The 25475-nt window shown below is 43.3% G+C and overlaps 1 protein-coding gene and 1 pseudogene across 3 annotated transcripts in view; both read left to right on the top strand.

Moving 5' to 3' along the window:
* The first annotated feature begins 1477 nt into the window (after positions 1–1477).
* LOC308568492 (monocyte chemotactic protein 1B-like) overlaps positions 1478–25475 on the top strand; it is a 60660-nt gene continuing 36662 nt past the window's right edge. Inside the window, exons 1-3 of one of the 2 annotated variants that reach the window (XM_081161481.1) lie at positions 1478–1668; positions 2395–2512; positions 2881–3382. In XM_081161481.1, coding sequence (XP_081017607.1) covers positions 1593–1668; positions 2395–2512; positions 2881–3013 — 327 coding nt within the window. In that variant the 5' untranslated portion in view covers positions 1478–1592 and the 3' untranslated portion in view covers positions 3014–3382. Of the gene's footprint in view, positions 1669–2394; positions 2513–2880; positions 3383–25475 lie in introns of those variants that run through there. The other variant, XM_081161479.1, reaches the window with a different exon arrangement.
* On the top strand, positions 11393–19623 carry LOC308568739 (monocyte chemotactic protein 1B pseudogene; annotated as a pseudogene). Its single transcript has 3 exons — positions 11393–11408; positions 18916–19033; positions 19428–19623. The product of its transcript is annotated as a monocyte chemotactic protein 1B pseudogene (transcript).

Here is a 25475-nt window from a genome sequence, read left to right as displayed (position 1 = left end):
GCTATCCCTTTGCTTTGCCCTTATTGACCACTAACTATGGACTGGACACAGTCATTGTTTCAATATAACCCGTTTCTTATTACAAATGCAGAGGTTGGCAGGTGTGTCTTCCAGAAGTGCCATGCATCTTATAGACATTGTCTCCATGACCCTCTAATAAAGAAAAGTCACCAGCTCCTTCCATGCCCACTGGGCAGAGGCAAAGCGAGGCTCAGAAGCATAAAGCAGTGGAATGGGGGGGCTCCAGAAGCCCGAGTCCCAGGCTCTTCTCAGCCATGAACAAGCCCCAAGGAATCCTATCATATTTGTCAAAGGAAAGAGATTGTTGAAATGAGTTCTGAGGTCTTTGGGGTTTTTAATTACTATGATTCTGTGGTCTCTGAGGAAATCGGAGGCAGAGCTGCAGGACAAAAGCAGGCATTTTAATTCCCACAATACTGTCCCTCAGCTCACTCGTGCTCCCTGGATGCAGGAAGGAGTGGAAGTAGCAGCCGCCATCGCAGGGGGCACACTTCTTGCCCACTGCTGCCCACTGTGCTAACCACAGGCTCCAGAGGCAGAGTGACTTCACCGCAAGGAATGTTTCTCAACTCCTCGTTAGTTGCCCCCTGGTTTGGAAGGTGCTGAGGTTAGGGGGGAACCCAGCTGGATAACCAGGCAGCCAGTTGGAGGACATGCCCACATTTCATCCAGAAGTCTGTTATGGTGGCGACAGCACAGCCACGGGGCTCTGCTCGAGGGGAACTTGGGCACGTTTCTTAACCCCTCTGTGCCTCGGTTGTCTGATCTATAAAATGGGAATTAAGACCTACATGATAGAGTTGGAGAGTGGAGAGATCAGTACCTGTAAAGGGTTTAGAATCTCCCTGGCACAGAGCAAGCACTGTGTGAGTATCACATGAATTATTATTTATTATTATTATTATTATTATTATTATTATTATTATTTGCAGCACTAATTTCATGGCTTCTTCTAAGAATCCAGTGGCTCTTAGAATTCACTTCTGTGATTACAAAATCCTAGTTCTGCTAAGCTTCAGTCCCCCTCCTGCATGTTAAAGAACAGGTGGATTTAACACGCTGTGGGGGAGTCTGCCAAGACTTCAGGGCCCCTCCTGGTTGAAGCCCCGGGTGATGGAAGGTGGGCCAGGGGCCGGCCCTAAGATGCTTTCGCTTCCCCCTCGACCTCCTCTCCCTTGCTTCCGTTATTTTATGCAGAGTTTTCACTTCAGAGAAAGCAGAATCCTTAAGAACGATCCACTTGGATCCTGTCTGTAGTCACTTTGAATAGAACTGTGCCCTGTCCACCCCCCCCCCGCCACACCCCCCCCCCCACCACCACCCAAAAGTGCCCGGTCCAAGCCCACTGCTTCCGTCTCCTCCTTCCCGGAAACGGGCCGAGTGCTCCACTTGCCTCAGCACATTCGGATTTCACTCCGTCACTCCCCAGGATGCTGCCCAGCCCCGGTGTCGCTCCGCCCACCCGGTTTCCAATAAAGGGCCGGCGAGCGGGCCCCAGCAGCAGAGGCTGAGACCAGCTCCAGCTCGCACAGCAGCAGCTCTCACCTGAAGCTCTATCCCCAGCCTGCAGCATGAAGGTCTTCTCGGTGCTCCTGTGCCTGCTGATCCTGGTGATCGCCCTCGCCACCCAGGTGCTCTCTCAGCCAGGTGAGGCCCCCCTCCTGCCCTTGGAAGCACATCACCTCATCTCTGGGCCATTAGAGCAGAAGCGGGATCCACAGGGGAAGGAGGGAGACTGATCACACAGGTGTCCCGGCCAGAGCCAGGGTGAGAAATCCAGCTGTGGACCCCAAATCCAGCTCCTTCCAGGATTCCAGCTCTGGAAACACGCCCTCAGTGCAGTTATCCCCTCAGGTCCTTTCAGCAGTGTCTGGGGGCTGGGGTGATCACAGATAGAAAGAGGGCCTTCGGTGGTGGGCGTGCAGATACAGTGAAGGGGAGAGGAGACACAGAATCTGGGCTGTGCTTCATTCAGTTCAGCTTCCAGAGACATGGCTCTGCAGAGGGGTGGATATCAGGAAACTCAGGACCAGGCATAGATTGGAGCCTAAAGGGGGACTCACAGCTGGGGTCCCTGGACTTCCCTGACCATGATCGTTTGCATTATTATCTCCTGCTAATGACACTTCCAGGAATTATGTAATTTCAACAGCTCCCCCTTCCCTCTGTTAGCAATGCTGTATACCCATTTTACAGCATAGGAAACTGAGTCAGTATGACATTCTAGCTCTGCGGTATCAGCGGAAGTATTGGAATTAAATGGGTTCTACTCCTGATTTCCCTCTGCCTTCTCCTAACTACTTTTTCCACTCTGATTAAGATCAGAAGAATTTAGTCCACTCTAAAATGCTTTTATTTTTGTTTTATTTCTAGATGCAATTATTTCCCCAGTCACCTGCTGCTATACATTCACCAATAGGAAGATCCCAATGGCGAGGCTGGTGAGCTACAGAAGAGTCACCAGCAGCAAGTGTCCCAAAGAAGCTGTGATGTGAGTTGAACACACCAGCCCTCACCGGTCCAGTTCTTCCTCAGAGAAAGGGGAGCCTCGAACCTTAGCGTCAGAGAGTTAGGCCATTTAATCCAATACCCAAAGGGGCCCAGTAGGAAAACTGAGGCCACAAGGGAAAAAGTAACTCCCCACATCACTCTCCATCTGGGTGCTTATTCAGACTATCCCAGTTTCTTTAGCGAGAAGCCAGGATGACTTCAACTGGGACAGCTAGAGGAGCAGCTTGTCCTGGGTCCCCTTCTCCCACTTAGTTAGTTCTCATGGTAGCTTCTTAGGTCAGAATGAGCTGCAGTCCTACGCTGACATCTCAGTGGAACTCCATCTAACTGTGCCCTCTCTTCCCACAGCTTCAAGACCAAACTGTCCAAGGATATCTGTGCTGACCCCAAGGAGAGCTGGGTTCAGGAATCCATGGAGCTCCTAAACAAGAAGACCCAAACTCCAAAGCCTTTGAACACTCTCTCCACAACCCAAGCATAGGCACCTAATTTATTACCTTCCTACCTTCCCTAAATGCCCTCTGATATTATTTTATTGTATTTTGAAAGAATCTGAACTTTGTTTATTGATATGCAACATGACGTCTTAAGTAATGTTAATCTTATTTAAGTTATTGATGTTTTAAGTTTATCTCTCATGAATACTAGTGTTCCATAGACATGGGAACTTAGGCAAATTGCTTTCCTCTGTGAAGTTTGATTCCACCCTTGAAATGGCATGAGGGTCTTTGCAAAAATCATTAATGCAAACACGTGTTGTTTTAGATTCTAAAGCATTGCTAAAAATGTTACTGTGGAGATGTACATGATGTAACTATTGAGCAATATATATATTTTTGTATAAAACCTGACTTTGGGTGTTTTCTTGGAGGAAATTTAAAAGCTGAGTATTTGCTTGATGGTGAGGGAGGGGCAAGGTTTCAGAGAACAGGGCTCATGTTTTGACAGAATGAGAGTGTGGGTTGCCCTGGTCTTTTCCACTGGGTGGGCACATCTGAGCGCCTATGGAAAAATCTTTAAGGCAAGATCCAATCGGGCATCCTACCCCTACCGCTCCAGCCCCCAATACCATCTTCCCAGGTCCCAACTACCCTTGTCACTCTTTTAGCAAGAGCCCCACCTCCATCTCTTTTCTTACAGCCCCTGAGCCCAGCCCACAGTCTCTCCCATAATCTATTGCAACTGCCCCAAATCTCTCCCCCTTTGATTAATCCTCTAACCTGGAGCAGTACAGACACTGCAGACCTTAGGAAACCAGGGAGAGATTTAATGACCATCGATGAGACGATTAGATTAGAAGTTCCTATAGACGGTATGACTTGAATTTATCCTTGATAAATGACGGGGTTTTTTCTTACAAAATTACAAAATTATTGAGAAAAGGAGGTGTATAAGCAAATACCTAGAGGTAAAAAAAAAAAAAAAAAAAATGATGGCATATACATCAAAGAGGGAGAAAACCAGTCAGGTTCCAACTGGGGTCCATGTCTGTGTCAAGTGATGGGCAAGTTTAGAAAGGACGGCTGAAAAGGATTTTGAATGTCGAGGTGGTTAGTGCTCCCCTTCAGAGGTTAAAAGGAGGTGTTGAAAATATTTGGCCCACGGAAGGATATGCCATGTTCAGAGAGGTTCAGAGGTGAGTTGCAGGGAATGTACCTTGGTGGCTTCATGCACATCCGGAGAAGTAGGGACAAGGGAGAGGCTACCACTGCCATGGTCCAGGCAAGAAATGATGAGGGCTTGACTATGGAGCCAAAGAGTCAGCCTTGGGGAAATGTGAGTAGGCAGGGTGAAATGGTGAGTGTTGTAGATGAAGGCGAAGGACCCTTGACTTAAGATACAAAAACCCCTTCTTCAACCTACATTTTAAGGGGTTAGCTTCCCTGAAACCAGAATGTACTTCTCCCCATCACTCTCCCCCCATCCCAATCCCAGGAGGCCAGGATCATCCATTTACATGGATGGGCCTCTTTAACCTGCATGCCCACCTAAAGTCTATATTCCCTTGCATGGAATTTGACCTACCTGGGGGGTATCTGATCCATGTGGGTACAGACAATTCCTGCTCTAAGAAAAGCAGATATCTTACCCAACTGAATCAATTTTGCATGCTACTGACCTTCCCGACCTGATGGAGAGATGGCTGCTGGGTCAAGCTAGGCCAGGCAGAACCTTCACAGCATGAGGTGCTGGGGAGAGCCCTGGCTGGAAGAAGGGCACTTGGGTTCTAACTGCAGAACCCACACTGACTCACTGTTCCTTAGGGCAGGTTGGGTATTCTGAGTCTCCATAAACAAAATAGCGATGATCCTGTGCTACAAACAGCAACCCGGTGGGACCTGGGTTTAAGATCTGAGAGCGTGTCTCTTGGAAAACTTTAATCTCTATCAGCTGGAGCTGGAGAGCAAGAGAGGAGATTCTGCTTGCCCTGAGGGATTCCATCGAAGCTTCAAGGAACACTTTCCAAAGTGCCCTGATACATGGGTCAGCAGAGAATTTCCTGGCAGCTGTGTATAGAACTCACTGACCCTCATGCCAGGTCCCACGGCCCCCGCTGCCCCTTTCCCTCTCCTGCAGTCTACAGCCTTAATCACCGGTCTGGAGTCCATCTCCAACTGCCCTGGATGCCAAGAGGCTAAAGGGAGTGGAGTGCAAACCAATGGGAGAGCACCATATAGTGAACTGAGCAGCAGGTCCTCTAACGGCAGCAGGTTGGGGTGCGGGGTCTGGAAGGAGGGGAGGCCAAGACAGGCGTGATCCACGTGCTCAAACCCCCAAATAATCTGTTCACACTCCCTTTTCAAGCCGCATCTGTTTATTTTCAGGAAATCTTGAATCCAGCTAAGCATGGGATTCCTTGCTCCTTGCATGGTGAAACGTGAGCACAAGCATTGGCGGCAGGCCCTGCTGTAGGAGGGAACGCCAGGGATGGTGTATTTACACCGTGTGGCTGCCAACAGTCTATTCCAGGAAATCTGGGCTTTTGCTGTCACTTCAAAAATTCTTCCAGCCTCTGATCTTCGTCACATTTCAAAGCCACTTCTAAATGTTTTACTATTTGTTACAGCAGGACCATACTTACAATTGCAAAAATCTGTATTCGTTTCGTATTGCAACTCTAGCAAATTATTATAAAATTGATGGCTTAAAGCAACACAAACATATTATCTTCACTTCTGGAGGTCAGAAGTCTTTCTGGAGACTCTAAGGCAGAATTCATTTTCTTGACTTTTCCAATTATAGAGGCTTCCTGCACTCCTTAGCTCATGGCCCCCTTCCCCCATCTTCAAAGCCTTTTTAAATTCTCTCTCTCTCTCTCCCTCTCTCTCTCTCTCTGTCTCACTCCCTCCCTCCTTCTTTCCCGCCCTCCCTCCCTCTCCTCTCATCTCCTCTGCTCCTGTCATTACATCTTGTCTCTGATTCTTACCCTCCTCCCTCCACCTTATAAGAACATTTGTGATTATACTGGGCCTGTCTGGATAATTCAGGATAATCTCACCATCTCAAGAGCCCTAAATTAATCACATCTGTAAAGTTCCTTTTGCCATGTCAGGTAACATATCAGTTTCCAGGGCTTGGGTTAGGATGTGGGCCTCCTTGGGAAGGGATCATTATTCAGACGACCACAGCTAGGGACCAGGCAAAAGTTTACAATAGGTAGCTGGGCACTGTGACCCAGTGTTTGAGACCTGGGTCTGGTTTGGTGTATAAAATCTGAGATAACCTTGTGAAAATCACCTTTCATTGGTGGGCCCAAAGATTATGGGTTTATTTTGTGCATTAAGTAGTTCCTAAGTTTTCTGTGCATTAAAATCACCCAAGTTCCTTTCAAAACACCAGTACAGCCCCGAGGATTCTTATTTGGGATGTTGAAATGAGGGACGGCTCCTCTTCCCATTGGTCCATTTTATAAGTTCTCCAGGAGATCCAGATGCACAGGGGAGTGTGGGGTCCTATGCTCCCCATTCTCTCACGTTCAGGATGCTGGAGTTGCCAGCCAGTTCTGCAACCTCTGGTTGGGCTTTCTTAGTGTCCTTTGTTCTAACCTAGATTGAGTTCATTTACAAGCAGGAGTGCAAGGGACTATGAAGGCCAGACATTTAGGACCTTGTAGAGCTCAAAAATCCAACTGTTTCACCACCCCAAGCAGTGAGATGGAATATTTAAAAGGTTTTAAACAACAACGTACCCATGAAACCTGCAGTTGGACAGGCGGCTTCAGGAAGAGAGCAGGTTAGAGTGTGTCAGTCCCATTCAAGCCAGGAATCCTCAGCCTCAGAGAGACACGGGACAGAGGCAAGGACTACACACAGGGAGGTATTTTCAGAAAAGTCTTAGTAGTCATTTCCAAGAGAACTCTGTTGCTGAGAAAATCAGAAGCCAAGACTGAAAAAGGCTTTAACTATCCTACTTGGAGAACAGGATTTCACAATGCCTACCCAGCAGTATTTCAGAACTGCTGTAATCAGTCCCTGCTGGCTGTCTCCCAATGAGAGTAATTATTGTAATTCTATTGCCCCTACTCCACCAGGTACATGGGTGTGTCAGGGATAAATTGTTCAGTTTTTAGAAGTAGCACCATCTTTTATTTGGAAGCTATAAAATTTACTTCTATGTGGCCTCGTCTCATTTTTAAAAACCTTGTCTAAGTTTTAAAAACTGTGCTAAATAAAAACACAGAATATAAAATTGATCCTATTTACCATGTTTAAGTGTACAGTTCAGGAGTGTTAAGTATATTAACACTGTTGTGCAATGAATCTTCAGAAGTTTTTCATCTTGCAACCCTGAACCTCTAATTCCATTAAGCAACAACTCCCCATTTCCCCCTCCTCACAGCGCCTGGCAACCACCATTCTACTTTCTGTTCCTATAAATTTGACTACCTCACATGCATTGAATCATAGCATATTTCTTTTTCTGTTGCTGCCTTATTTCACTTAGCATAATGTCCTCAAGATTTATCCATGGTACAGCATGGGACAGAATTGCCTTTCTTTGTAAGGCTAAATAATATCCCATTGTATGAATGTCCCAGGTTTTGCTTAGCCATTCGCTCATCAGCGGACATTAGGTTGGTCCTACCTTTTGGGCATTGAGGACAATGCTGCAATGAACATGGGTGTGCGAATATATTTTTGAGATCCTACTTTCAGCTCTCTTGGATGTACACCCAGAAGTGGGATTACTGGATCATACGGTAATTTTATTTTATGTTTGAGGAACTGCCATACTGCTTTCCACAGTGGCTGCACAATTTTTTATTCCATCAACAGTGCACAAAGGTTTCAGCACTTTTTTAAAAAAAAATAGTAACCATCCTCAAGGGTGCGAAGTGATATCTCATTTTTTAAAAAATATGTCTTTATTGACTTCAGAGAGAGGAAAGGGGAGAGGGAGAGAGAGAGAGAGAAACATCAATGATGAGAGAGTCATTGATCGGCTGCCTCCTGCACGCCCCCCAACTGGGGATCGAGCCCGCAACCCGGGCACAAGCCCTGACCGGGAATCGAACCCAAGTTCCTGGATTACAGGTCGATGCTCCACCGCTGAGCCACACCGGCTAGGTGAGGAGATATCTCATTTTAATCTGATTTGCGTTTCTCCAATGATCAGTGACTTTGCAAAACTACCACAGAGGGTTTTCATTCCCCCGTGCTCAGCTCCCCCTGATGTTAGCGCCCTATTTGCTTTATGTTGTGTGAAGTTTACTGCGTCTCCGCTCCACGTACCTTCCTCAGTATGTGATCCAGGCTGAAGGCGAAGCCTCATCTGGGCCACGCCATCCTCACGGTAAAGGGGGGAAAGCCGCAGTGGAGCCCTGAGATGGCAATTAACTTCTGCTCAGAGATGATGGCATAGAACCTCTGCACACACCCAGCTGACCAAAGCCAGACTGCTCATGCCACACAGAAGCTGTCCTCACTGGGAGCTGTGGCCCAAATCCCTCTGAGGCCCAGGCAGCTCCCACCCTGAGTACCTGCAGCACTTCCAGGGCCTCCCTCTCCCCTGTTTCTGAGATACTCGTCTTCCCTCAAGTCCAACGCGGTGCTTCCCGGGAGCCAACCCTCCCTCCAATGTCTCAAGTAAGAGGAAACAGGAGAGCCTGGGGACAGCTTGCTCAGGAGGCTGCCAGTGACACTCTGGATCTCTCTCCAGTAACTTCTTACCCACTGCCCATCCTTATTTTCTACCATGAATAATGACAACTACACATACCGCAACTACGTCCTAGGCTTCTAGACAGTCTCATCCCGCGTATAATTTATTAATTCACTTATTACTTTTGAAAAATGAAAAATAAGGTGTTTTTAGTATCTCTACTTTTATAGCTATGGAAACTGGTAGGATGAGCAGCTTTCCTATGGTTGTCCAGCAGAGTGAGCAATGCTACAGCCCTTTTCTTTCTCTTTTATTATTATTATTTTTTTAACCCTCACCTGAGGATATGCTTATTGATTTTTAGAGAGAGGGGAAGGAAGAGAGAGAAAAGGAGAGAGAGAGAGAGAGAGAGAGAGAGAGATGGGTGTGAGAGAGAAACATCGATTGGCTGCCCTGAGCGGGGATGCAGCCTGCAACCTAGGTATGTGCCCTGGGGGACACCAAAGCCACAGCCTTTTGGTGCATGGTACAGTCTTCCTCTGAAGCATGTCATCAACTGCCTCTCCTAGAGCCGAGCAGCGAAAGTCTTTTTCTGCCTCCTCTTATTTCCCAAGATCTCTTGGTTCTTGTTCTGTAAATAACATAATTAGAACAGTGTGGCTTTAGAAAGCTTCAGGCCAGCAAGTTTATATCTGGCAAATACAGGACATGGATGGAGCCACTTTCTAAATATGCGCCCCTGGCGGGCGTTGCATGTCAGGGAAGACACCAAGAGCTCAGACTTGATGCAAGGCCCACAGTTCTCCACAAGATGTCTCTCTTGGCTGCTCTCACCAGACAAAAGAGTGAGCTGTAACTTAACTCAAGTCCTCTCATGCTCAAAACAGGCCCTGCTAAGGGCAATGTGGCATCCTGGGTAGACTCTTGGGCGAAAAAAAGACACTAGTGAAAAAACTGGTGAAATCCACTTGAAGTCTAGAGTTTGGCTAATAGTAAAGTGCCTATGTGGCCTTCCCAATTTTAAGAAATGTGCTATAGCTATGTAAGATGTTAAAAATAAGAAAAATGGATTATCCAATGTGAGGAACAGAATAAAAAATGATTAGAGTCCCAGAGACCCTGTGCTACATCATCAACCGCACCAATAAACACCTGGTTTAAGTCCCACAAGAAGATAAATAAGTAATACTATTTGAAGAAATAATGACTGCCTGCTGCCCAAATTTGAAGAAAAGCTTTACCTTATATGTCCACAAAGGTTAACAGATTCAAAGTTGGGTAAACTCAAAGAGATCCACTTCAAGATCATAATAGTCAAACAGTCGAAAACCAGAAACAAAGAGAAGATCTTGAAAGCAGCAGGAGAGAAGAGACTCATCACATACCAGATTCTCAATAACATTAACAGTTCATTCTTATCAGAAACCATAAAGGCCAAGTAAAGGAATGGCATGTCAGAGCCAACGTGCTGAAACAATAATAAAAAAAGTCAGCCAACAAATTTACTTCAGACAAAACTACCCTTCAAAAATGAAGAAGAAATGAAGACATTCCTGGCCCTCAAAAAAATCCTATGGGGAGTCCTTCAGGTGAAAAGAAACTGTACCAGACAGTAATTCAAAGAAATAAAGGTAAAGGTAAATACATATATAAATATAAAAGACAGTATAAATGTATATTTTTGTTTAAACTATTTTTTCTTGCATCTAATTTAAAAGGCATATGTATAAAGCAATAATTATAAACCCAGGTTGAGGGAAACGCCATGTGTACACATGTAATTTGTGACCATAACAGCTTTAAGGTGAGGGAGTGGGTGGAGCTACGTAGGATTAAAGTTTTCCTATACTATTGAAATTAAAACTGTATAAATCTGATCCAGGCTGTGATAAATTACAATGATAATGGTAATCCTCAGAGTGACCACTAAGAAAATAACTCAAAGATGTATGATAAAAGAAATAAAGTGGTACACTAGAACTATTTCTTGCAAAAGAAAACAGTCATGGCGGGAGGAGTGAATCCAATAAGATGGTCATATAAGACATCCCTCACTCATAGCTCTTCTTCAACAAGTCTGCATCCATCCGTGGACAAAAGTGCCTTTTGGGGAGCTGTGGGACCTAGCACCATATGCAAGGGAACACAGAAAGGAGTCTAACCCACTCATTCATCAGGTAATAGGCACACGGATCTTGGTCCTTGCTGTAGAATTTGCCCTGGCCCATAAATCAGCTCTGGTCCCTCTTGGTTGTGGTCTGGGAGCCCCTGGAGAGCACTGCCTTAGGCGGTCATCCAAGAGGAAACAGCCTCTGTAGAAGGCCAGGTTTCAGGCAGAGAAGTTCCAGCGCACCATCGGAGCAAAAACAAATGAGTTTGGACACACTGGAGAGGACATAAGGGCCAGTTTGACATTACCCACATCACCCCTCCCCCAAAGAGGCAGAACTCAGTGCCTGAAAAGATCTTCCTGCTCTATTATTTCACCTGCGGGGGGGAAGTGAGCGTGTGTGAGTGAGCTTCCCCCATGCCCCAGCTGCGCTGAATGCTGCCAGACACCCATTTCTCCCCTGCCCCGCCCACAGTACTGCTATGAGCTACATGAGTGGGAGGCAAGGAGAGGCTGGTAGAGCAGAAGTAGGACTTTGGGAAGGTATTAAAGAGATACAGATCTGAGGGATCTCAGAGGGAAGGCGGGGAGGAGGGTGTGATTGGCGAGAGATTAACCAAAGAACTTATATGTTTATAAGCATAACCCATGGACACAGACATTGGTATGTGGGGAAGCCTGGGGGTGAAATGGATATGGGGTGGAGGGGATCAGTGGCGAAAAAAAGGGGACATCTGTAATATTCTCAACAATAAAGATAAAATTTTAAAAAGACACGCGGCACCAGAAAAATAAATAAATAAAATAAAGAGATACAGATCTTATTAATTGCGTTGTGAACTCCATTAAGTAACCCACCTACAATCTACTGGAGAGGTCTCACCTGCAGATCCCCCTAACTAGCCCATGGACAGCAACAACTGTGGCTGGTTCCCTGTGAGTGCCTGTCAACAATGGTGGGAGCAAGCTTTGGCAGGCATCTTGTGAGCATGGACACAAGACTCTGTGGGCCAGGGAGAGACCATAAATGTCACCTTCAGCTCTGCCCTTGAAAAAGTAAAAGAGAGGCTGGCAGCACTGGCCTAAGCTGTTGCAGGATTGAGAGAAGGCATTCAAATTTAAGAGTTCTGCCGCAAGAGGGAGCAAGAAGCATGGAGTAGGCATACCCATAAAAGTTCTGAGAAAGCCTTAAAATCCCTAGCAGGGCAGATGGAAGGTATTTCTCTCCTGAAATGAGTCTGTAAAGACTGGAGCAGGTAACTTTAACTAAAAATTAAAAAAAAAAAAAAAAAAACAATATAAGATTTAAGGAACACAAAAAAAATCAAGAAAATATAACACTACAAAAGATAAAAATAACCTTCCAGTAACTGACCCCAAACACAAGAAGATCTGCAATACACCTAAAAAGTAATTCAAAATAGCCATTTTAAAGAAGCTCAATGAGCTACGAGACAATGTAGCAAGGCAGTTCGACAAAATCAGGACAATGACACATAAACAAAATTAGAAGTTTAACAGATAGAAATCACAAATGAAGAAATTCTGGAGCTGAAGATACAATGAATGAAATAAAAAATGCAGTAGAGATTATCAACAGCAGAATGGATTAAGGAGAAAAAAATTTAATTAGAAAACAGGCTTTTGAAATTATTTACTCAAAAAAGAACCAAAAAAAGAGAATGAAAAAAAAGTGAAGAAATCCTATGTAATCTACTGGATAGAATAAAAAGAAATACTCTGCAAATCATTGGAGTCTTAGGAAAAGAGAGAAGATGGAGAAAGCTTACGTAAAGATATAATGGCTTAGCCCTGGCCGGTGTGGCTCAGTTGGTTGAGTGTCCTCCTGTGCACCAAAAGGTCATGGGTTGGATTCCTGGTCAGGGCACATGCCCAGGTTGCAGGCTCGATCCTCGGGCAGGGTGCCTGTGGGTGGCAGCCGACTGATGTTTCTCTCTCACATTGATGTTTCACTCTCTTCCTTTCCCTCTCCCTTCCTCTCTCTCTAACATCAAGATGAAAAACCATATTTTTTAAAAAAAGAAAGAATGGCTGAGAACATTAAAAATCTGGGGAGGCATTTGGACATCCAAGTTTATAAAGCCCATAGGTCCCCAAACAAACTCAAAGAGATCTCGTCCAAGACACAATGCAATGAAACTGTCAAAAATCAAAGACGAGAGAGATTTTTAAAAGCAGGAAGAGAAAAGAAGCTTGTAACTTACAGGGGAACCCCCAAAAGGCTATGAGCAAATTTCTCAGCAGAAACCTTAAGTCAAGAGAGAGTGGGATGGTATTATTGAAGTGCTAAAAGAAAAAGCTGCCAACCAAGAGCACTATCTGACAAAGTATCCTTCAGGAATTAAGGAGAAATTTTCCTAAACAAACAAAACCTAAGGGAATTTGTCAACCACTAGACTGGTCTTAGAAGAAATACTGAAAAGAGCTCTTCAAGCTGAAATAAAAAGGATGCTAATTAGTTACATGAAAACATATGAATACATGCAACACACTGGTAAAGGTAGGCATATAGTCAAATTTAGAATACTCTAATACTGTAATATGATAGCGTATTAACCACTTGACTCTAGAATAAAGGTTAAAGGACAAAAGTATTAAAAATAAGTATAGCTACAATTATCTGTTAACAGTTAAACAATACGAAAAGGGGTTAATTGTAACATTAAAAACATAAAAGGGAGAAAAATGGTAGAGTATTTGTATGCAATTGAAGTTAAATTGTTATCAGTGTAAAATAGACTATTGTACCTACCAGATGTTTTAGTAAGCCTCATGGTAACCGCAAAGCGAAAATTTACTGTAGATACAAAAAAGGCAAAGAGGAGGGATTCAAAGCATACCGCTACATGAAAACATCGATTCACAAAAGAAGGCAGCCAGAAAGGAAAAAAGAAACAAGGGAGCTACAGAACAACCAGGGAACAATTCATAAGATGGCATTATTATATTAAGTGCTTACCTACCAATAATTACTTGGAATATAAATGGGTTAAATTTCCTATCGAAAGACTGAATGGATTAGAAAAACAGGACTCAAGTCTATGCTGCTTACAAGAGGTTCATTTGAAGTTTAAGAATACACATAAACTCAGGGAATAGGATGGAAAAGATATCCCATGCAAGTGAAAACCAGAAGAGAGCAAGGCTAGCTATATTTGGCTTAAAATAGACTTTAAGCCAAAAACTGTAAGGAGAGATAAAGAAGGTCATTACATAATGATAAATGGGTTAATTCATCAAGAGGATATAACAATCATAAATATATATGTACCAAACATTGGAGCACCTAAATATATTAAGCAAATACTAACAGATCTAGAGAGAGAAATAGACAGCAATACAATAGTTATAGGGGACTTCAATACCCCACTTTGAACAATGGGTAGATCATTCAGACAGAAAATCAATTAGGAATTGTTAGAGGAAATACACCTAATAGATGTATACAGCATATTCTATCCAAAAGTGAGATAGACATTCCTCTCAATCACACACAGCACAGTCTCCAAGATAGGTTATATAATAAATAACAAATCACACCAAATTAAAGAAGATCAAAGTCATGTCAAGTATCTTTTCTAACCACAATGGTATGAAACTACAAATCAATAGTGAGAGGAAACCTGGAAACTCACAAATGGAAATTAAACATACTATGAACAATCAATGAGTCAAAGAAGCAATTAAGAGAGAAACCAAAAAATATCTTCAAACCAATGAAAATGGAAACACAACATACCAATGTGTATACAATGCAGACAAAGCACTTCTAAGGGGAAAGTTCATAGCAATAAATGCCTACATTAAGAAAAAAGAAATATCTCAAAACATAATTTAACTTTATACCTAAAGGAATTGGGAAAAGAGGAACAAACTAAGTGCAAAGAAAGCGGAAGGAAGAAAATAACAAAGATCAGAGCAGAAATAAGTGAAATAGAGACCTGAAAATTTATATAGAAAAGATCAACAAAACTCAGAGCTGTTTTTTGAAAAGATGGACAAGATTGACAAATCTTTAGCTAGACTAAAAAAAGAGACAACACAAGTAAATAAAATCAGAACTAAAAAAGGAGACATTACAACTAATGTGACAGAAATGCAGAGGCTAGTATGAACAATTATTCACCAACAAATTTGATAACCTAGAAGAAATAGATAAGTCTAGAAACATGCAACCTACCAAGACTGAATTATGAAGAAATAGAAAGTCTGAACAGATCAATAATGGGCAAGGATATTGAATCAGTTGTCAAAAACCTCCCAACTCAAAAAAATACCAGGACCAGATGGTTTCCCTGGTGATTCCACCCTACATTGAAAAAAGAATGAATGCCTATGCTTCTTAAACTCTTCTGAAAAATAGGAGAGAACACTCTCAACAGCACATTAAAAGAATCATATACCATAATCAAGTGGCTTTATCCCTGGGATGCAAGAATGGTTTAACATAAACAAATCAGTAAATGTGATATACCACATTAATAAAATAAAAGATAAAATCCTATGATCCTTTTAATAATTGAAAATAAAAGCATTTGGCAAAATATAGAATCATTTCTTTATACAAACTTTTAACAAAGTGAGTAGGGAAGGAATATACCTCAGCATACTAAGGGTTACTTATGACAGCCCCACAGCTGACATCAACTCAAAGGTTAAGAATATGTTTCTCTAAGACTAGGAACAGGACAGAGGTGCCCCACTCTCACCACTCCTTTTCAACACAGTACTGGAATTCCTAGCCAGAGAAATGAGGCAAAAATCATAATAATAAATGAACTGCACTCAAATCAGAAAGGAAGAGGTAAAATTTTCTCTGTTTGCAGAAATATAATCACATATAGAGAAAATCCTAAAGACTCCACCAAAAATTGTTAGAAGTAATCAACAAATTCAGTAAAGTTGCAGGAAACAAAGTCAACATACAAAAATTAGTAGTGTTTCTTACACAATATTAACAAAATATCTGAAAAAAAAATAAAGAAAATAAACCCTTTCCCAGTATCATCAAAAATGATAAACTAGCCCAGCTGGGTGTGGCTCAGCAGTTGAGCATCAACCTAGGGTCCAGGAGATTGCTGTTCAATACCCAGTCAGGGCACATGCCCGGGTTTTGGGCTCGATCCCCAGTTGGGGGTGGTGGTGCAAGAAGCAACCTATCAATGAAGACTGTCTCATCATTAATGTTTCTATCTCTCTCTCCCCCTCTCCTGTCCTCTCTCTGAAATCGATAAAGATATATTTAAATAATAATAATAATAATAAACTACTTAGGAATAAATTTAACCAAGGAGGTGAAGGATCTGTACACTGAAAACTATAGGACTTTGACAAAAGGGATTGAAAAATAAATTGATGGAAAGATATCCCATGTTTATGGATAGAAAAAATTAATATTGCTAAAATGTTCTGTGTTATGCAAGGCCATCTATGGAATCAATGAAAACCCCATCAAAATTACAATAGCATTTTTCACAAAAATAAAAAAAAATCCTAAAATTCATATGGAAACTCAAAGATCTCAAATAGCCAAAGCAATCCTGAGAAAGAACAAAGCTGGAGGCATCACACTTCCAGATTTCAAACTATATTACAAAGCTATAGTGATTAAAACAGTATTGTACTGTCATAAAAATAGACACATAGACCAATAGAACAGAACGGAGATCCCAGAAATAAACCCTCACATTACAGTCAACTGGGTCCTGGACCAGGAAAAACAAAGGGAGAGGGTTCTGTTTCTTAGAAGCACCAAGTGGATGGAATATACACACTGAGTTAGAAAAGAAGCTGTTATGATGGGTTACATCAAAGTGATCTGAAAAGACTCCATGGAGAAGGAAGTAGCATGTAGATTGAATCTTTACCAATTTCTGTAACTGGGAGCAACGGCAATTTGACAAAGAGCTCATAGTAGAGCATGAGCAAAGTCACAGAGGCAAGAATAAACTTGATGTAAAGCTAAAGCTCGAAAACATCCTTGAATTGCTTCCAAGTCAGTGTTCAAGGCTGTATAATGCTTCTTTACACTGAAGAATTTTCCTCTCTTGCATCCATGCCCATCATGGGTGATCCAGTTATGTGAAGAGGCTACGCATAACCTCTCGTCAAACCTGTCAAATGAGCTCAAAAAGATCTTGGAGGCTTTGCTAGAAAATATTTATTCAAGCGTCTTAAGGTTTGTTTACAAGCCAGAAACACAATGAGGCAATACCCACAGTGTTCCAAAGAAGAAAAAATGCTGAGGGCTCTTATGGTAAAAAGTAGTTTTTTAAAAATATTTTTTTCATTACGATTGACACACAAGATTATATTAGTTGCAGATGCACAACATAGTGATTAGACTTTAATATAACTTATGAAGTGATCACCCAAATAAGTCTCATACCCGTCTGACACCATACATAGTTATTAAATATTATTGACAATATCCCCTATGCTGTACTTTACACCCTTGTGACGGCTTTTATAGCTAGCAATTTGTACTTTTTAATTCCTTCACTTTTTTCACCCAGCACCCCAAAGCCCCTACCATCTGGCAACCATCAGTTTACTCTCTGTATCCATGAGTTTGTTTCTGTTTTGTTTGTTTGCTTTTCAGATTCCACTTACAAGTGAAATCATATGGTATTTGTCTTCCTCTGCCTGACTTATTTCATTCAGCATAATACCCTCCAGGTCTATCCATGTTGTCACAAATGGCAAGATCCATTTATCAATGGACGCTTAGGTTGTTTCCATATCTTGCCTATTGTAAGTAATGCTGCAGTGAACATAGGGGTGCATATATATTTTCAAATTGGTGTTTTGGATTTCTTCAGATAAATACCCGGAAGTGGAATTGCTGGGTCATAGGGTAGTTCTATGTTTAAATATTTGAGGAACCCCCATACTGTTTTCCACAGTGGCTGCACCAATTTATCACAAGGGTTCCCTTCTCTCCACATCCTCGCCAATACTTGTGATGTGTTGATTTTTTTATGATAATCATTCTGACAACTATGAAGTAGTATCTCATTGTGGTTTTATTTTGCATTTCCATGATTATTAGTGATGTTGAGCATCTTTTCATATTTCTGTTGGCTGTCTACGTGTCCTTCTTAGAGAAATGTTTATTCAGGTCCTTTTTAATCAGATTATTATTATTATTATTGGAATTAAGCTGTATGAATTCCTTATATATTTTGGATATTAAAGCCTTACAAATATATCATTGGCAAATATCTTCTCACATTCATTAGGTTTTCTTTTAGTTTTGTTAATGGTTTCCTTTGCTGTGCAAAAACTTTTTAGTTTGATGTAGCCCCATTTGTTTATTTTTTTTTTTAGTTTCCTTTGCCCAAGAAGGCATATTAAAAATACATATTATTAAGAGGTTTTTGCTCAGCCAGGCAAGCCCCCTCCCTCCTTCCCGTTGAAGCGCATAACCCCACGGGTGATCATGGGCCATTAGATCAGAAGGGGCATCCACGGCCTCACTTGAACAACCGCTTTTACAAGATCAGTAAACTCAGAGCAGGGAGAAGAGTGAACTTGATCACACAGGTGCTCCTGGGCAAGGCCAGGGTGAGAAATCCAACTGTGGACCCCAAACCCAGCTCCTTCCAGGAGCCCAGCTCTGGAAACAACATCCTCGGTGCCTTTACAGCCTTAGCTCCATTCAGCAGTATTTGGGGGCTGGGGTGATCACAGCGAGGGGGCCTTTGGTGGTGGGTGTGCAGACACAGTGAAGGGCAGAGACACAGAATCTGGACTGTGCTTCATACAGTCCAGCTTCCAGAGACATGGCTCTGCAGGGGGGTGGATATCAGGAAACTCACAACCAGACATAGGTTGGAGCCTAAAGGGGGACCCGTAGCTGGGATCCCCCTGCCCTAAGCAGTTGGAGTATGCTATTAGCCCCTCCTAGCAAAACCCAGAATTGTCATCAATTCCCCTTCCTCTCTCAACTAGTGATGGTGCCCTCATGTTTTACAGTCCATGCAAGTGAGACTGAGAATTTAAGAAATGCCTCAAAGGACAGAGACACTGCACTTGGGTTGGGTAGTTTCCTTTCCCTTTGACTCCTCCTTATTAGGCTTTCCTAGTTTATAAAATAGAAATCCCCAACATAAACTTTAAATAGCCTTGTTGTTGTTGTTTTATTGCAGACGAGGTTAATACTCTAGCCACCTGCTGCTATAGATTCGCCCATAAGACAATCCCCATCCAGAGGCTGGAGAGCTCCAGACAAACCACCAGCAGTCAATGTTCCCAAGAAGCTGTGATGTGAGTGGACTGTGAGCACCTGAACTCAACCCTCCATCCTGAGCTTGTCCCCCAGGCAGTGGGTAGGGTTATTACCAGACGGAGTTGGAGTTAAACCCTCAAATGCTTAGACCATCTCTAATCCAATGCCAGAAATTTTCCAGCAGGAAAACTGAATTCCAGAAAATAAAGACTTTCCCTTCCCAGTTCCCTGTCCAGCCATTCGTTCAGACCTCAGCTCCTTCATCCAGGAGCCAAGCTGTTTCTCTGCTTCCCTGAAGTCCCTTCTCTCTCTTCACTCCTGTGGCAGCCCCATCACCCTGGCTAACAGGCCAGGAAGGTTTCCCCGTAGGATTCAATTCCTAGGTTTAATCCCCAAGACACTCCATCTCACTGTGCCCTCTCTTGTCCACCACTTCAAGACCAAGCTGGCCAAGGAGATCTGTGCTGACCGTAAGCAGAAGTGGGTCCAGGATTCCACAGAGATTCTAGACAAGAAAACCCAAACTCCAAACCCTTCAGCATGCACTTCCAGGGAAGCCAAGCCAGTGCTTGCGAAAAATTTGTATTTCCTGCCCTTCCCAAGATGCATCCTGAGATTATTTTATTAGCGTTCCAAGGAATGTCAGCTTTGTCTGATGATAAGAATCATAGTTTTTCTTAAGAAAGGTTTAGCTGTTTAAAAGTTATTAGTATTTTAATTAAATGAACCCTGGATTTGGGTGGGTTTTAAATGTAAACATTTGGGCACATCCATCACTTCAGCCCCCTAAGAACTGTAGGATGCTCCTCTACTCTCTATCTCACTGTGGATTGTGAAGGTCCTTCCAAGAATCAATGCTTTTTTTTTTATCTTTGGCAGGTGATGTCCCAATTAAACCATAATATGAATACAGAGTTGAATGTTTTCATATGTATTACTCTTGAATTTTCACATATTTTTGGATAAAACCTGACTTTGGTGGCTTATTTAAAGGATGTTCTGGAGGAACGAGTACATTATGGCCTTGGGCTTGTCCACAGGCTGGGCTCCCCTGAAAGGCAGGAGAGTCAGATAGCTTGGGCCAGGCTTAGCCAGCTCTACAGCTTCAGACCTGACACTAGCCTCAGTCATTTGTTCAAATACCTTCCTCCTTTCCAAGTCCATTTCTTTTCTCACCATCCCACAACTTACCCGACAGTGTTCCCCCTTCATCTATTGCATCAGCTTTGTGGCTGGCTGGCTGCTGGGTTTCCCCTTCCTGACGAAGCCTCTAATCCAAAATAATTCAAGCATCACATCACCTGCGTTGAGAAATCAGGGAGGGAATGACAGATGACCTTGTAAGTTCTCCTCAACATCTGGGACCCATACGTCTTAAAATTTCCTTTCTTGAGGAAGAGCAAGGAAGATGAGGGTCCTAAACCCAAGGCAGGGTACTGACAAGCCCTTGACAACTTCAGGCTGAGCTTCTTGGAGATAGAGGATTTCAGAGGATTTGCATCAAAGCCCCAGTAGAAATCTCAAGGTGTCAAGAGAAAGTCACCTTAGTGGCGATCAGACAGCATACTGGTGACAACTTGCTGCCATCGTTGATGCTCAGGTCAGGTCCAGCGTCCCTTTCTGCCTCTCCTCCAGCCTTCATCCCCAAACACCGATAAGCAGAGTAATCTCCAATTTCAGGGGAGAAGAAGAGGCCAACCAGCGGTAGGAGGGAAAACAGATCAATGCTTTAGTGTCACGAGATGCAACACGCCCTCTGGTGCAGGCAAATATCAAGCAGAGGTGAGCTCCAAATGCCCAAGCCCAAGCAAAATCTGCTCACGCTCTCTTTGTCAAGCCATATCTCTTCAGTTTCAAGGGGTTCTAAAAGCCCTTGTCCTCATGTAGATCTGGAACCCTTGACCCTTTTGGGTACAGAAGATTAGAGAGAAATCCCAAACCACAACCAGTAACAGAAGCTGAGTTTGATGGCATTCAAAGATCAGCCTGGTTGTACCACTAATGTGGCCAGTAAAGTGAGGCAAGTTGCCTTTCCTGACTGCGCCCCATCAATGGAGGTTTACAGTAGATCAGTGACTCTCAGGTTGGCATCAGCATTCACTTAGACACTAATAGAAACACAGACTTCCAGGTACCACCGCTAAAGATTCCGACACAGAGTGTTGGTGGGGAGGGTGTCCTTTCCATCTTTTTAACTAGTTCACAGCCATGTCTGTGGACTAGTAATGGGACATATTTCAAAGTTTCTTGATATTCTCTCTTTCAGATCAGTGCAGCCTCTGGGTTTGACTGGTGCCCACCTCTTAGACTTGACTGTTGGACATGCACCAGTCCTCAAGTAGCAGAGGCTACAAATGCCCACCACATATTCATGTGTTTTTCTACATTTTCCAGCCAAAATGTCATTTATTGGGGGGCCATGTCACTAAATTCTAGTCAACTGGGTGAGGGCTAAAATAATTTAAGCCACTTCTGGATCTAGTCCCTATAAACAACCCATCCTTCCAGCCTCGTCTTCCTCTGTCATGCTGACCTTAGAATGCTCAGTTTCTCTAAGTCACTGGTCACTGCCTAGAGGAGAGCCATCTGGTCTACCCAGATCTGTGCTGTAAGAGAATAATCCTAATCCTCTATTGTTTTAAGCCATTAAAGTTTGGAGCCTAGTTTAACCTTGATAAACAGAAGAATTGGTACCATGAGCATGTGTTGCCATTAAAAAGCTAAAATAGGTAGCATTGACCAGAGACATCCAGCAGCAGGCAGTAAGGAAGCTAATACCTCAAGCTGAAAAGATGGAGATTCATGTTACAAAGGGTCAAAGCAAAGTGTCCTGTCTTCCGAAATTGTAGCTCCAAGGAGAAGTGTGAAAAGTGTATATTAGCAACATGTTGGTTGTTTTTTGTCTGCATTTGTTAAGGTATTGCCAGAAACTGAAGATTTCAGAAAAGAATTGACTGGTTTTAAATTAGAAATGAAATGGAATGAAGTCCATAAATTCAAAGTCTTACATTGTTGGAAAAGCCATCTGTTTCTAGATCCCAACCTTTCAGAGAAGGTGTTTAAGGAAAAAAGTAAGTAAAAAATATTTCAGTAATTAAAATTCAGAAAATAACTCAATTAGATGAAGTGACAGGGCAAAAATTAGATTGAAGTTGTAACCTTGCCATTTCAAGCTTCATTAGGAGGGGGCAGGGCAGGAGGGAGAAAGGGGGGAAAAAAAGAGAGAGAAGCAGAAAAACAATTTAAGAAGTATATCTCGAAATAAACTTGGACTATGGCTGCCGGCACGTGGAATTGACTGGGTAGAGAGAGATCAGAAACCTGCTTTCAAGAGAACTATATTACATTGCCAATAAAATTACGAATGAGCCTAAACTGGGAAACAGAAAGAACCATTGACAGCTCAAAATGAAAACAAACTCCAAGCCCTGCAATGCAACAGTCAGTCTCCACAGGCTACAGAGGCCCTGGAAGAACATGTCACAGAAGCGGCCAAGAGGCCTTGTGTAAAAGGAGGGACCTTGCAAGGGCAATCAGGAGTCAGGATCGAAAAGACAAAAGAACTTCCCCAGACTGCAGAATCAAACCTCCTCAAGGGTGAGGGACTTTGGCAATATCTGCCTCAAGGACCACAGGATGGCTGCAGAGCTTTGGCCACTGGCGACTACTACCCTCCCCTCCATCGATGAGTACATTGATTGCATGCACTCTGTCTTTTCCAAACTTAAAAATCCAGCAAGGGGCAAATAACTTGTCTTCTTAGTTCACTGGTCACTTGACAAAGGAGATGCCTGTCCTCACCTGACAGAGAGGACCACCCGCCATGCAGAGGTCCTGGCCATTTAGGTTGAGGCAATGACTCAGGACTGTCTTAGGGATGGGTTAATTGTGTGAACCTCTGTTGAAGAGAAGTCAGCCAAGGACAGGCTGCGATGGAAACAATTAGTCCTCACAAAATGTTTTACTTCATTTCTCAGCCCCCTTTGCAATTAGATGAGAGTCATGAGTTTAGGCCAACAGGATGCAGACAGAATTGATATAAGCTGCTTCCATGACTGGTTCTTCAAACATCCTGCGCAATCTCCCACTCTCTCCCTCTGTCTCGGGGAACTTGGGGGCTACATGTTCCAGATGACAGCTGTAATTTATAAGAGGCCTGGATCTCTGAGTCACTCCTCAGAAGAGAATACCTTCGGCAAGCTGCTTGACCAAGATGAAGCCATAACATAAACAAAAAATAAGTCTCTGTTGCAAAGAGTCACTGAGACTTCTGCAATTGTTATTGCTGAAGCATATGCTATGCGTTACCCTGACCAATGGTTCAGGGAACTATTTCAGCATTTTGAGGCTCAGTTTTTACCTTTGTACAATAAAGTAAAGCTGATTACCCCCAAAGGATTGTATGGGATGATGTAACCGACAGTGGGGGTGTTTTACATAAAAGAGCTTTGGTTTTTCTCATGGCAGCTCTGAGAAGCAGGCTTCCCTTCCACAAATGGTTTCAAAGAAAAGAAAGACATGTCGCTTCCCTAAGCCTTTGTTTTCTCGGTTTTAAAATGAACTTAGAAGACTTTAGTTCATAGGTTTCTCGGGAAAATTAAGTAAGTCAACGCATGTAAAATGCAATAATAATGCCACTTGCGTAGATTGTGTTAAGTTAGCATTCTTATTGAGACCTTACTGTTTGCTAAACATATTGTTAGAATTTTTATATTAGCATATATTTGGGGATGATTTTCCTTCAAAAGTAACAAGGAACTGCAGACATGGTCTCAGTGGCCCTTGCGAAAGGGAGATAGCAGCCCCTACTTGGCCCTGTTTTGCAGAAGGGAAAACTGAGTCCAAGGACTGTAATGTGGTAAAGATTTCACTAGTTAGGGAGTCAAGAGACAGAGGTGCTAGAACCAGCGCACCCTAAAACCTGCCACATTGCCTTAGGGATTTTGTTACTGGTCCCCAAGTCTCAGGTCCTTTTTTTTCTTTTTTAAGAGAGAGTTGGAATAACATGTATGTGAACGTCTCTTTCATCTGCGTATAACTTTGCATTAAGAGAGGAAGCCTGGAGCAGATCGGCAAAACAAGGACTCCTGCTTTCCCAGGCCTTTGACTTCTGTTCACTCATCATTGCTTGGAAAACACTTAGAAAGATAAGAGTTTGCCTGCACTGAGAAGGACCCATTTCCTGCCCATGGCTCACAGTTGTTCTTGGCCCAGGTCTCACTTTTCCCAGGCACCAGACCAAAGCAAGGAGTGAATCGAGCCCAGGCCATGGCAGAGGAAGAAAACTCTGAGCACAAGAGAAGAGACAGCCAGCGGAGCCGGCCCTGCGCGTTAGGGACAGCCTGGCCACAGCTGCTGGACTTAGACATGTAAAGACTGTGTTTATTTATTCCCACAGAGCTTGTTCTCATTTAGATTCCTCCAAAGCCCTTGGAGGAAAACTCGGAAATGGGAAGCCATCCGTTGATGTGGCTCGCCAATCACCTTTATGAAATTATTCCTGCTCCGGGAACATAATTTCTCAATTATGTTAGCCTACTGCCTCCAAGGTCAAGGACATCCTAAGCACAACTTTTGAGACTCCCCATCTCCCACATGTGTGTCTCCTACATCTTGAGAGCCATCCCTAGAGTAACATGTTTTTACTTTGGAAGCCGTGGGAAAATTGAGGAGACAATCTGGGGGAAGCAGTGTGGCCAGACTCAGAGTCCTTTTCCAGCATCCTCTGGCCCTCAAAACCTGTCTCATTTCCTAACAACAATAAGTATGAATTTTCATCTACTGAGTCTCTACAGTGACCTGGTCACTCTTCTGAGCACCTCCTACATGTAGTTATATATTGACTAATTTAATTCACACGACAATTCTCTAAGGTAGGTATGACTATCCTTCCCATCCTAGCTCAGCAGAGAGCGGATAAGGTGTCCGTGGTGTCAAAGCTAGTTAGTGGCAGAGCCATCATTCAAACTCAGGGGCCTGATTCCAGAGTCCACGCTAGGCCACCCCACCTGGGGAAGGACAGGAAAGGGCAAGGAAGGGCCAGGTTTTCCGGCCTCTGCTTGGTCTCTTTTTAGGTAATTGGAGATCAATTATTTTACATAGGAGCTTAGAGACCATCGAGGCCAGCAAGGATTTCTTAATTCTGCCCTCATAATGGGTATGAGCAGTCAGGTGAGGCTGAGACCTCGGGTTAGTCCCCTAACCCTGGGCAACACACCTCCCCGTGCAGCCTGGCCCAGTCCATTGGTTTGGTAGGCAAGCACGGGAAAAGCCAAGAAAGAACCTGCAATGCCTCAACGCCAGTATTCAATCTGCCACAGTGACCCCGTGAGGGACTTTAATTGCCGACCTCATTAAAGACTCTGTTAAAGGCTGCGTCCCCTCGCACCATCTCCCACTAGGGGGCTTAGTGCTGTGCACCGGGGCTACCTGCATCCTTTCCTCTCCCTTCTCTTTCTCTTGGCTATTTTTACCCACGGA

This window comes from Miniopterus schreibersii (assembly GCF_964146895.1).
Source record: "Miniopterus schreibersii genome assembly, chromosome: 16".
Lineage (NCBI taxonomy): Eukaryota > Metazoa > Chordata > Mammalia > Chiroptera > Miniopteridae > Miniopterus > Miniopterus schreibersii.
This window is presented reverse-complemented; position numbering and strand designations above follow the sequence as displayed.